Source organism: Trachemys scripta, chromosome 7 (assembly GCF_013100865.1).
Source record: "Trachemys scripta elegans isolate TJP31775 chromosome 7, CAS_Tse_1.0, whole genome shotgun sequence".
NCBI lineage: Eukaryota > Metazoa > Chordata > Testudines > Emydidae > Trachemys > Trachemys scripta.
In genome coordinates, this window is record NC_048304.1 from 5,925,357 (window position 1) to 5,938,698 (window position 13,342).

The following is a 13,342-nucleotide window of genomic DNA, read 5'->3' on the forward strand; positions in this document are numbered from 1 at the left end:
ATTCCAAGTTAGAGAGACACTATCATTTTGACATCATACACCATCAGCACTGACAAGGAACAGAACACATTACCTCCTCCATCACAAGCCAGCATGATTACATTGTGCCACCATCAAAGCTATATAGAATTAGCCTGGGGTGAATTTCAGTTGTAAATTTCACTCCATACAACTGAACTTCAGGGGGAAAAAAAGACTTTTGATTGATATATACAGTATGAGCCTTTTAACACCATTTTTATCTACAAGGGGGTGAAACATCAGGTATTACGAACCTTTCCGGGTTCACACTCTGTCCCATCAGCCCAAGGTGTGTGTTGAGTACGACATCCTTTGTGAGCTCCATCAATGCTGATGCACCAGAGGCGTCTGCACTGCATCTGCTTCATTTATTTAAATGATCATAGTATTAAGTAATGTCCGGCTCGAGTGTGATGCACACTGTTTATCACAGGACATTTCACAATAGATTTGCCATCACTTACACAATGAATGTGTGCAATATAAAACAGGGCCGGGTGTGGCGGGGAGGACTGAATAGCTATGGGGACATGGAGCCTTTCAGCTCTAAGATAGATCAGTCCCGAACCTGGATGAGTGTGGGCAAACTTCTTCACCTGTGTGGAGCCCACCTAAAATCAAGCTACCAGCAGAGCGGATTAGAAAATTTCTGTCCACAGGCGATTTTGACAAAACATGGGCTGCATGTGTGCGTATTGGGACCATGATCATGAAAATCCCCCCCCCCCGCCCCCCCTCCTGCCACCAGTTCCAATCGAACTGTACGGGGAGACTTTGGTACACCAGAAAAGTGCTTGAAACCACTATGGCTTATTGTTAAAGGCGGCCTAGTCAGCAAGCTGTAAACTGGCCATTCAGAAATCTCACCTAAGATAGTGGTGATCATAAGCTGTTCCCCTCTGGTAGCATTTTAGTAGTCTATGTGAAATGGAACACAAAAATAGCCACTGGAATTGGCACTAATTGGCACCTGTGTGGGGAGTCTCAGCAAACAGCAGGAGACAAAGTTTTTGCCTTTCAAAGGTGCTCAGTAGAACAGAAGTGAGGCATGCTGCAGGGCAGAGTGAGGACTATTGTGTGATACTTCTGTTTGGCGGTCAGAGGGCTTCTCTCTCCAGGGCAGTCATATGTTAAATAGCCTCTCTGTGGCTGGTCCACAGAGGACAGTTGCATTTTATAGCTCCCAGCTAGTCATCTGGGGCCTGGATTTTCCAAAGGGACTCATTATTTTGGGGTGCCTCCATGTCTAGGTGCCCAACTTGATATAACTTGGAAGTGATGAGCACCCACCATCTGAAAATCAAGCCTCTTTCCAGTGTCCCAAGTGGGACCCCTCCAGACTGAGGCTCTCAAAATCGCTAGTCACTCCTGAAGATCACGGGTGTGATCCTTTAGCGAAAGTGGTAGAGATTTGTGCTTCAGAGACAGAGGCCCTGGAGTCAAACCCTGCCGATGGCCTACGGTAGCGGTTGTTATGGCGACGCCTTTTGCCACTGACAAAAATGAACAACCTGGGTACCAAACTATATGGTCATGGGACTAACCCAGCAATGCTTTATTCCTATCGCATGTTGCGAGCAGAACGAAGAGGTGGAAGAGTACTTACCATGTAGGGGCAGACTTGAGAGCCTGGTCCAAAAATTAACTCACATTGTTTATTAACATCATAAATTACTCCTGGGAGTTGCTGAGGCAAAGTGTAAGTCCTTGATACAGGCTCATCTAGTAAACACTCCCCATAACCGGTGCTTCAATAAAACAGAAGAACAACAAGGTTAAATAGGGCTTTGTCAGACCAGAGCCCATCTCTTTTTAATGTATTTATCAATGCAGTATCTGTGTGCCACATGAAGGTTAACAAATTAAACCCCAAAGACTCCTGCACCGTACTGAAAGATGACTGTCACCCATTTTACACATGGGGCTGCTCTGGGGCATACCCTGCTTACATGGTGTGCCCCAGGTCCTGGTTTATAAACAGAACTGTGAAAAAAACACACCAGATTGCCTTCCTCCCAGCCTGGGCCTTAACCCACAAGTCCATCCTTTCTCCCTTGTTATTGGGTTGTCATATTTAACATACACTACGTCAGCTACTGAGAAATACAGCACATTGCTTTGGGTACCAAGAGTGAGTGCAAACTGAAAGAGGAAATATTGACTATTCCCACTACACAAACAGTGTAAGAGCCACCTCGAGGGATACAAGCTCTCAGATCTGACTATACACAACATTGGGCCTTCACCTGCTCCCACCAAACCAATGGGAGAAGAGGGCAGGCCTAGGACATGTTCACACAAAACTCTTCACTGTACTTCAGAAGAACTCCGAACTTTCGGCAGACATCATGGGCACAGATCCTGGGCCACGTTAGGGCAACTTTGTGTCATTCCAAGAGGTTGACGTGGCCTCAGAGCTACTTAAGTAAGCTATCAGAGGGCTCCTTCTGCATAGGGGGATCCTAAAGAGGTGCAGCTGCTATACTAACCCTTCCCAGCTGCCCACATAGGGAGTATGGCCAGAGGAAAGCATGCATGGCCAAGCCCCCCTTTCCCCCCTTCATCCTGGTCATTCTCAGATGCTAGAATGGGCAGTCAGTGTAAACCAGAGCAACCTCAGGGCCTCTCTAATTTATTCCAGGGTCCAGGTTGGTTCCAGGTCAGCTCCAAAGCCCGCAGAGGTAGATTTCATGGATTTTAGCAACTGCCTTGCTAGCTGTACCAAGTGCTCCTAACATACAACTCGGTATCTGGGTCACAAGGCTTGGGAAACTGCTGCTCAGGTTTAGCAGAGATGACGAGTTCCTGAAAAGTGATTTCCTGGGGGGCCAAGACTTAGCCTTCCCCATAGAGAAACAATTCCTTGCCAGCTAATCATGAGACCGAACTGGCAGGGACTGAAACTCAGAAGGTGCATTTCTGCACTATGTAAACGGGACACACACACACATACGCACACACCCCACCCCACTTCAGCTCCTTTCCAAATGATGCACACTTTGCCTTCAGTGTAACAAAGCAGCTCTTTGAGGGACGCTGTATATATAACAACACCGCCACATATATAGTGTCTTACTCTAGAAACTCAGTAATGTATTTCCTACTACATTTTGACCACATCCAGGGGTTGGTGTAGAAGTTCAGTGTTGGCGCCATGACATGTTGTTGATTTTTCCCTCCATCTTCTTTGCACTTATTATTGTCATCATGTGGCATGTTAAATCTACAAAAAATAAAACAAGTCTAATGAAGTGCACGTTAAAGACCACGTATACCGTACTCCAGCAGAAATAGGGTGTATAAAACATTTTGTTTCATTTTGAAACTGCTGGTCAATATTACAGGTACAAATAAAATTAGCCAAAATATTTGGAATAACCAATACACAGTAACTGCTTTGGAACATTATTGGATTCTTGGGGTTTGTAGCCATTTGCAGTCAGAGTACACAAAACCTTTCAACATCAGAACTCTAAGTGGCATTGTGTGTACTCGAGGTATTCGCAAGCCAGACACTTTGGGTAAAATTCAGATGCAGTTTCTTTCTTGCTACTTGTAGCCATGATTCTGCAGGTATTCTGGACCTCACAGGATTGGGCCCAATGTTATGCAAGTGACAAGTTTTCCCCAGCCAATCCAAATTGTCAAAGACTTTGGCTGGGAATTTGAAAGTGGATAAGAGTTTGGCACTTGACCCTCTTTGACTCCTTTGTAAATCCCAGCCTTTTGCAAGCTGTGCTGAAGTTGTGAAATATGGGCATCATTTTGGACTTACACTGGGGCACTGTCTGTATTGGAAATGGCTATTGGCGGCCAGTCACCAGCACGGCTGCACCAGTGAAAACCCCTAGTGCAGAGAGACACAGCTAACACAAATCACGATTTGTACCAGGGCAGAATACCCCAGTTCCTAGTAGAGTAAACGGCTCTGATGCAAATTGTGTTTTTACAGCAGTGTTGCTTGTCTATTCTAGGGGTCTGCAAGCCACAGATGGCTGAAGTCATAGAATCATAGACTATCAGGGTCGGAAGGGACCTCAGGAGGTCATCTAGTCCAACCCCCTGCTCAAAGCAGGACCAATCCCCAGACAGATTTTTGCCCCACATCCCTAAGCGGCCCCCTCAAGAATTGAACTCACAACCCTGGGTTTAGTAGGCCAATGCTCAAACCACTGAGCTATCCCCCCCCCCCCTAAAAAATTTTTTGTAAAAAGTCCCTAGTATAGTTAAGCCCCGAGAGTTCAATACCCTAGTAGCAAAAAGTTTCTAATGAAACTGAACTGTAGTTTTAGACATCTAGGGCCAAGTTTGTCCCTGATGTAGTTGCCTAAATGGAGTCACACCAGGGATGAACTTATATTTTATCTGGTAGGTTTACAGAATGCCATCAAGAATCAATATCAACATAAACCCATGTGAGATTTGCAGCACACGCTCAATTGAAGAATGCTGCAAAAATGTCACCAAGACAGAACATTTTAAGCTGCTTTGCTATTTGAAGTGGAAGAGGGGAAATGACTTGATGTGATCCGAAATTTGAAGGCTGATGAGTTTCTATTTCCGTTCAGATTTCGTCCAGTGAGCCAAAAGGGGGGGGGGGGGGGAAGGCCAAACCATGGGGATTTTCGTCAGGATATCAAATTAAAAAAATACAACTGCACTTAAATATACACTGCCCAAATGAAAAACGTTTTAAGCAGAGAATGAGCTGTTCATTAGAACTCACCAATCCCACCTCTGACGTCTCTAATCTAAAACCCAGTATATTATTTTAATTGGTGATGTAGCCATCAGATAGATGAAACATCCTGCACTTGCAAGACAAAGGACTACGTGATCTAAGCTCATCTTTTTCGTCCCTACCTTCAACGATCAACTGGGGGCTCAACTGGATGTGGGGGCATTGGGAATCCTAGGTTCATAGATGGTCATGCTTATCCTCACATGCACTGCCTTGGTGGAAGCTGTCTCAGTCGAATGCCAATCACACTAAGCTAAGTTCATCCTCTGGCGTAACTACTCCATGGACTTCAGTAAAGTTACCCGCCAGGGTAGGGTCTGTTCTGAGAAACGCACAGTGGCAGGGGCCCTGAGGCTAGGGAGCAGAAGAGGAGAGGTTTGCCCATGTTTACTCTTAACTCTTCCATCATCGCGGCCTCGTGACGAGTGTGGGTGCGTGCAAGGTGAGCAGCGGATGCACTACACCCTAAAATATGCCAGCTCCATAGCCCGTCAAGAACTTGGATCTGCTTGGAGACACCCTACGGACTCCCTCCCTCTACCTTTAGAGGCGAGCTAGGCCTGATAGGAAACAACAGTGCAGGAGGGGATATGTGTTCGTTTGATTTAGGCAGGGGGATGGGAAGGGCAGCATCCTTTTCTCCCCTACTCAACTGCTGCCCACAGCTAGGGATTCTCTCCACAGGCGCCAACTTTCCTTGGCGCCGGTGGGTGCTCACGCCTTCCCCCGCCCCAATTCTGGGCCCTCCCTGCCCCTATTGGACCCCTCCCCAATCCCCCGTCCCAGCCCCGCCTCTTCCCCGAGTGCGCCGTGTTTCTTCTCCTCCCCCCTCGCTGAGCAGGACATGGCAGCATGCTCAGGGGAGGTGGCGGAGGCAGAGGTGAGCTGGGGGGGGGGGGGCGGGAAGGGAAGGGAAGCTGCCGGTGGGTGAAGAGCACCCACCAATTTTTCCCCGTGGGTGCACCAGCCCCAGAGCACCCACAGAGTTGGCACCTATGACTCTCTCTGACACACCCTCCCACCCATTCTGTGCTCCCCCTGGGCTGGGCCTTCTCTTTGCCACTCCATGCTGCTACCACTGGATGCAATGGAGCATCGTCAGCCGCCTTCCAGATGCTGCCTGCTGTTTCACCTCCTTGTCCTTGCACCTCCTACCCGAGTACGCTCATTTCTTAGGCTCAGCTGTGCATCAATTCCATTTAGCATAGATCTGTGGCTATTTAAACGTAAACTTATTTACATAAAAACATACACGTGGCCAAGTTCATGCGCGATGGTAAAAGCAGTACTTAGTCCGTTATCTTCGCTAATTGAACAGCTTCTGTACGGATCACAAACCGTGCCCAGTTCAGCCAGACCTAGAAAGGCAAGGGCAGAACAAAAAGGTTTACGATAAAAAAAGAAATATTGCTCAGAGAGTTAAGCACATATTAACATTGTCACCTCAAAGGAGTAAAACAAAAATAGATTAAGCTTACCTAAGGTATCACATTTGTCGTGAGCTCTACAAATATCCTGTCTGAAAGCAGAACAGACTTGACGCTTTTAATTTTCATGTACACGCAAGTTACAGTACAAATGCAAAAATAAAATAAAAAAATCATTCAAAAGCAATTCTTGGTTCTCCAGCTGACATTCTCAAGCTGGTTTTGTCACACAAGCTGTCAGTGAACAAAGAGGTCTGATTCAACTGCCTATTTAAGTCAATTAGAGTTTTACCAATTTCCTTCACTGGCATTAGGAGCAGGTCCTGGATACTACAATCAATCAAAGATGCATTTAACAGAGGGATAAATATTTACCATACTTCTTTTCATTGCTACACTACTTCCACAGTTGCAATCCAAACACTTGTGGTCATTACTGGGCTACCCCAAATGAATTATTTCTGATGATCACATGCATTATAAATCAATCACTTTCAACTGTGATACTCAAATGGTTACATTATTAATGAGAAAACTTAATATACCTGGTAACAAGTACAGCAGTATCATGTTTGGGTAGATTGTTTTCTTCAGGGTGGTTCTGGGAATGCTGCCATTGGCAAAAGTTTTTTAATGTTGTCTGGGCATTATAAGATATTGAAGGACCATCCTAGCCATAAAAAAATATATATACAAAAATGTGTATTTTAGTTATTTATCTCAGTGCCCACTCCCTGTGGCAAACACAAAGAAGAAAAAAAGACTTTCATTACCTGTTCATTATGTATCACGACTAATTTCACAATAACAATATTAATTAAATTTCCAATACTTGGGTCTTTATAGATAGACGCTACCTGCATCAGAGAGAAATGTTCAGAGTTATTGCCAGCTTCAAACAAAGAATTAAAACAACACAAATTTATCTTCTGTTCTCTGAATGAGCGGAGCGTGGAATGGGTTTTGTAGTAGAATTTTAGCTAATAATCTGGTCATGATCATCATCTCAGTGCAAAACCTTGAGAGATTTAGCATCACACCTTGAGCGTTGTTTTAAAATGAAAAGGAAAACCGTGGGTGCCAGAATCCCAAAATCTTTCAGTTCTGCGCACATATATTATCACCCACATGCTACCCTCAGATAGTGCAACTATCACTAGCTAAGATTTTCAAAAGTGACTAGTGATTTCAAATGCTTCAATTTCTGGGGTGCCCAACTCAAGATGGCTTAAACATTGAGTGCCTGCCCTCTGAAAATCCAGCCCTTCTAAATAAGTCTCAAATTCGACACGCAAAATCACTAGTCACACTTGATGATCTTGGCCATTCTCTTCCAGTAGATAATACTTTATGAAGTTTGTACATTTTGGGTGGCGATCGGGAGGGTGTGCAGAGATTTTCACCAGATAACCTTTGTACAAATTTTGATAAGCCTTACTCTTAAGTGCGTGTTTATCTGGTTTATACTCTACTTTTCCATGGATATCATTGGGAGGGGGGCGGGGGCAGGGTTATGGGAGGTAATCTGAGAGTGCAATTTGACCCACAGAAATCAAAGATGGAAAAAATCCAAACAGATCATCTAGTCATTGCTGAGGGCTGGTCCAGGAATGTTTCCCGTCAGATATTTACTAGCGTTTTCAAACAAATGGGAGATCTGCATCCAAAATAACTGCAGCTTTTGGTATAGTCATCTAGAGGATCATATCGCCCTTCTCAAGGGACCTTTCTAACAACATTCTATTTTCTATACCTCTGTCTGTGAGGCTTTCAGGGAACTTAACTTTTTTTTTTTTTTTTGGACAGCTCATCTCTGGAAAGCAGAGCATAAATTATCCAAGTGAATATCAAAATGCATTTCCAGGCTGTTCGGTGTCCCATGCACCAAAGAAGAGAGTCACTGAACATTAGGCAGCAAGAGGAAAGCTGTTGCTATGCTGGGAAAAAAGCCTTTGTTCTGAGAAACAAGGGCACTAACTAAACACTGACCTAATCTCCTCTAATGACAGATAGTGGTAGTGTCTTTTGAGCCCCAGGATCTGGACTCTGAGTTCAGAGATCGCATCTGATTTAGGGAACGTGGAGTTCTGTGATCCAGAATCTGCCCCCATAGCATCAGCTCACATGGCTGTCTGCTTCAGTGCTGAGGGTAGAGATCGGCGCTCGGCAGGCACAGAAAGCTCAGAGCTGATCAGTGAGCTTAGCACAAAGATCCAGTGGCATTTGGAACCATTAAGCCTGCGTAACCCACCTTCTGGGGGTGGTGCTCTGTCCCATCTAGTGGCACCAAGACCACTTAGAGAGAGAGAGAGAGACTAATGAGTTTGCTCTACAGCCTTAGCTAACAGCCAGTTGGCTTTTAGCTCATGTGATAGAGGCTCATGCACTAAACTCCAGAGGTCCCAGGTTCGATCCCGCCCGCTGACGACCGGGGTCTGTCAGCGTTACACCTGCTCTTGAATGGGGTGAGGACGCTAAGGAAGATGCCAGCAAAACCACCCTACCACTGCACACAAGCAAGAGTTGCCGCTGGGACTCCTACTACCATCATGGAAAGTCAACTGATACTACTACTCTTCATGAGCTTTAAGCAGCAAAGAAAAGTGGGTAACAACTCAACCTCTAAATCCCAGCATGTAGGAAAGGGGGAGGGGATCCACCCTCATGATTGTGTACGCTCGGAAGCCACATGCGGCAAGATTCCCATTCAGCTTGTACATCACACGGGCCTGAGTGGGAAGGAGACTAGATCCCAAGGACAGCAGCGCTAGCCTGTGGCAACCCTACTGCTGGAGACTTGGGGAACTGAAGGAACGAACCACAGGAATAGTTAATTTGTGTGGTGGAGCCAGGGATGGAAGAACCCATCCAACAGGACTGGAAGAGTCTCTTGTGGGTTCCAACATTTTCTATATTGAGGGAGGACATGGCTGAAGTTTTGTTGATCTGAGCCACATTCCATCTTTACCTAATCCTGACTTTAGTACAGTACTTGATGTACACAAGCTATGAGTATCGCAGCCTCTTAGGATGGGGCGAGTAAAATCCAAGGGGGAAATTCTTCCTCTATTTTGATACTTACTATTGACATTAATGTTAAGATATAGTGTTGCAGATTAGCTCCATGGTAGGCAACCATTCTGCTGTCTGCCACCACCATGACTTCCACAAATCGAGGGTAGGAGAGAAATCGCTTTGTCCTTCGGTGCGTCTTGTCATCACTTGTGTTCTCAGTCTTGTTGTTATCTGTAGAAAATTGATTTCCTGCCATGCTATGTTTTAATACCTCCACGTCCGAGAACAGACTACTTTCTTGCCATTGTCTTCTCCGGTTTTTCCTCTTGCTCTTCTTGTGACTATTTTCATGCCCTATGGTTTAAAAAAAGATGGATTCCTGATTGAATGCATTCAAAACCACACGTTTTTCATGTTAGGAACACACTTCAGTTCATACAACAGCTAGTAGCCTGTCTCCTACACTCATTTAGATTTGTTCTAAGTAGCCATGCAAAACAAGGATTGCATGGAAAGCCGCAGTTTAGCAAAGCACTTAAACATGTTCTTAGCTTTAAAGACATGAGTAGTCCCATTGAAGACAATGATGCTTAAAGCTAGACGTGTTTAAATGCATTGCTGGACCAGGACCAGAGTAATCCTGTATGTAGGAAGAATTTCATACTAAAAACATCAGCTAATTTTGTTCTATTTGTATCCAGGAATTGTAACTATTCTGTTTGCGTACAGATTCCATGTGTGTCCAACGTGGCTATTAACCCACATAAGAGAACAAGGGCTGAATCCTGCCTCTCTTACTCAGGCACAACTGAAGAATGGAATAAGGACTGCCAGATTTGGAACCAAAGACTGAAGCAATTACATATGATTCATTTCTGCCTGTAACAATAGCATGGCTGTGCTTCAAATATTTTTTTCCCCTCTTATTATTCTGTGCCACCGAAACAGTAAAGGTCATCTCATAACACAGCTGCCACTGACTAAAGAATAGAACACAGGAAGTTTCACATATACTGCTTTTGATATTCAATTAGGCAAAACATAAAAAGAGCCCTGGAAAGTATGCTAAAAGCCGATATGAAGATGACAGAGTGAGGAGGGTGCATGGGCAAAGAAACATATGGAACATGTACAATTAAGATTTACCATCTGATTAGTACGTAATTATAGCATTATTTAAGTGTAAGAGCAAAATCACTGGTATTTGATGCCACTTACGTTTTAATCAGCTCATCAGAGGAAGTAGCTAATTGAATGTGATTCATCCAAGAGAAACAGTTCAGTACTGCTAAGTAACATAAAGCCAAATCAGCCCTGTTCATCTAACGGCCTACAGACCTCGCAGTCTTTGTAGCTTTCCTTTAATTTCATCATGCTGGTGAAAAATATCCAATTTCCTTATCTGACCCACTGAGAAGGGTACAGGAAGCAGAATATTAGGGAACAAAGGAACGCTCACAGTGCAAACAAGATTTCAGCGATAGGGAACTTCTTGGCTATTTGACATGTGCCGTTTCCTTTTCGGATGTTTTAGTAATAATTTCCAAAGCCCTGATTTTCAAATGTTAATAAATAGCAGCAGCCAGCTACGCGTATGGCCCAATGGCTGTTCAACGGAGAACGGATAATTTGCCTCCTCCATGTCAATACACGACATTCTAAAATGAATTGCTACCGTACAGCAACCAATACATAACTCACAGGAAGGCCAGCCATGTTTCCTTATGTTTGGTGTGGACTACCTTAGGACAGCTAACAATCCACACATAACAGCTATTTGAGTAGGAAGCCTGGAGAAACCCCTGGCATTCATATATAGCTGGCAAGTATCCGAGGGGTAGCCGTGTTAGTCTGAATCTGTAAAAAGCAACAGAGGGTCCTGTGGCACCTTTAAGACTAACAGAAGTATTGGGAGCATAAGCTTTCGTGGCAGTGGGGGGAGATGGATCAGCGTTCATGTGGCACTGCCCGTCAGTACTCAGCCCGGGCCAGGGAAGCTAATGATCCAACTAGAAGACCAAATTCGGTGATGAATCCGGGTCACATGCCACCTGCATCTGCTAAGAAGTAGTGCAGAAGCAGGCCAATTATACCTATATGTAATCCCCTTTTCTTTTCTAGTTTTGGGCCAAAAATCTTATAGCTGTAATTACAGCAGCTGTTTCTACTTGCTGTGAGTGGATATGGAAACATTCCCAGCCTAGGGGGCAGTATACAGGCTTGACTGACTGCAAACAAATAGTTGCAATTTGAGTATCCTAGAGCAGTGGTTTTCAAACTTTTTTACTGGTGATCCCTTTCACATAGCAAGCCTCTGAGTGCGACCCCCCCTTATAATTTTTTTATATATTTAACACCATTATAAATGCTGGAGGCAAAGCTGGGGTTTAGGGTGAAGGCTGACAGCTCACAACCCCCCATGTAATAGCCTCGTGACCCCTTGAGAGGTCCCAACCCCCAGTTTGAGAACCTCTGTCCTAGAGGGAGTGCAGGAAGTTATTAACCATGCTCTCCAGCGGTTCTGAAGCCAGTGTGGAAGTTTGCAATCAGGACAGACATTCCTGCACATACACACATACCTCTTAGCTAGGAGTTGGAAGCTCTTGACTAATCAACAGTGAATTCAAAACTAGCAGCCAAGTTGAGCACTGGTTGGAGCAGGGGTGGGCAAACTACGGCCCATGGGCCAGCTCCGGCCCACCAGCCATTTTAATCCGGCCCTTGAGCTCTCGCTGCAGAGTAGGTCTGGGGCTTGCCCTGCTCCAGGCGGGGAGCAGGGTCACGGGCCATTTCATATGGCTCCCGGAAGCAATGGCATGGCCCCACTCTGGCTCCTACATGTAGGGGCAGCCAGGGTGCTCCGCTTTGCACGCTGTCCCCACCCCAAGTGCCGCCCTTACATCTCTCATTGGCCGGGAACCCTGGCCAATGGGAGCTGCAGGGGTGATGCCTGTGGACTGAGCAGCGTGCAGACCCGCCTGGCCACACCTCCGCGTAGGAGCCGAGAAGGGACATGCCGCTTGCTTCTGGGAGCCGCTTGAGGTAAGCACCGCTCACACCCTTCACCCCTGAGCCTCCCCTGTGCCCCAACCCCAGGCCCCAGCCCTCCTAGCCTCCAAACCACTCGGTCCCAGCCCGGAGCACCCTCCTGCACCCCAAACTCCTCATCCCCAGCCCAACCCCAGAGCCCGCACCCCTAGTTGGAGCCCTCAGCCCCCTCCCGCAACCCAAACTCCTCATTTCTGGCCCCACCCCGGAGCCCAAGCCCCCAACCAGAGTCCTCACCACCTCCCGCACCCCAACCCTAATTTTGTGAGCATTCATGGCCCACCATACAATTTCTATTCCCAGATGTGGCCCTTCGGCCAAAAAGTTTGCCCACCCCTGAGTTGGATCCAGCCAAGCCCAGCCCTGAAGGGAGAAGACAGCACTGCCAGGTGCAACGCAGACTGAATGTGGGGTTGGTTCACAATATTGTTTCCTGTAATTTTACAGGTTAGCTGGACCTTATTGGTCTGCAGCATTTCTATGGTAAAGTTCTGCAAGGTTCTTAGATCCAAAAAGGAAAAGAAGCGAATGGGGGATGGATCACTTGATGATTCCCTGTTCTGTTCATTCCCTCTGGGGCACCTGGCACTGGCCACTGTCGGACGACAGGATACTGGGCTAAATGGACCCTTAGTCTGACCCAGTAGGCCCATTCTTATGTTCTTAAGTAATTGTTTTTAATACAGCAATGGGTTACAGTTAAGGGGATAGGGATGTTTGGTACTTGCTGCCTTACTCTTGTTATTCGAAGATGCGAGCTTAGAATTAAGAATGTAGGGCAGTTGTATTTGTGTGACTATAGAGAGGGTGGGGAAGGGTTGGCAGAGTTCATTTTTATAATTTGGATGGAAAATAACAATACTTATGTTAAAGCTTTTTTATTTGTATCAATTTAAATTTTCACAGTTGCGCAAAATTATGAGTTGTAAGTATTTGTTTTATTTTTATCTATTTTAAATGTTCACAGTTGCGGGAGCTTATGGGGCAAGGGGTCAGACAATTCTTTAAAGAGAGAGGTGGTTGAGATTCAAAAAGTTAGAGCTTTGTATCAGTTCAAACACAAATTGTCAAAATACACACAGTAAATAGC

General features: G+C 45.6%; 1 protein-coding gene across 1 annotated transcript in view; it reads right to left on the reverse strand.

The window, feature by feature from the left end:
* The window catches only part of ADAMTS9 (ADAM metallopeptidase with thrombospondin type 1 motif 9), a 124,142-nt gene that overhangs the window by 93,018 nt on the left and 17,782 nt on the right, over nt 1-13,342 (reverse strand). Inside the window, exons 4-11 of the mRNA XM_034775562.1 lie at nt 9,272-9,558; nt 6,963-7,046; nt 6,735-6,859; nt 6,241-6,281; nt 6,015-6,120; nt 3,098-3,244; nt 1,628-1,769; nt 276-380 (exon numbers count right to left, since the gene is read on the reverse strand). Coding sequence (XP_034631453.1) covers nt 276-380; nt 1,628-1,769; nt 3,098-3,244; nt 6,015-6,120; nt 6,241-6,281; nt 6,735-6,859; nt 6,963-7,046; nt 9,272-9,558 — 1,037 coding nt within the window. The remainder of the gene's footprint in view (nt 1-275; nt 381-1,627; nt 1,770-3,097; nt 3,245-6,014; nt 6,121-6,240; nt 6,282-6,734; nt 6,860-6,962; nt 7,047-9,271; nt 9,559-13,342) is intronic.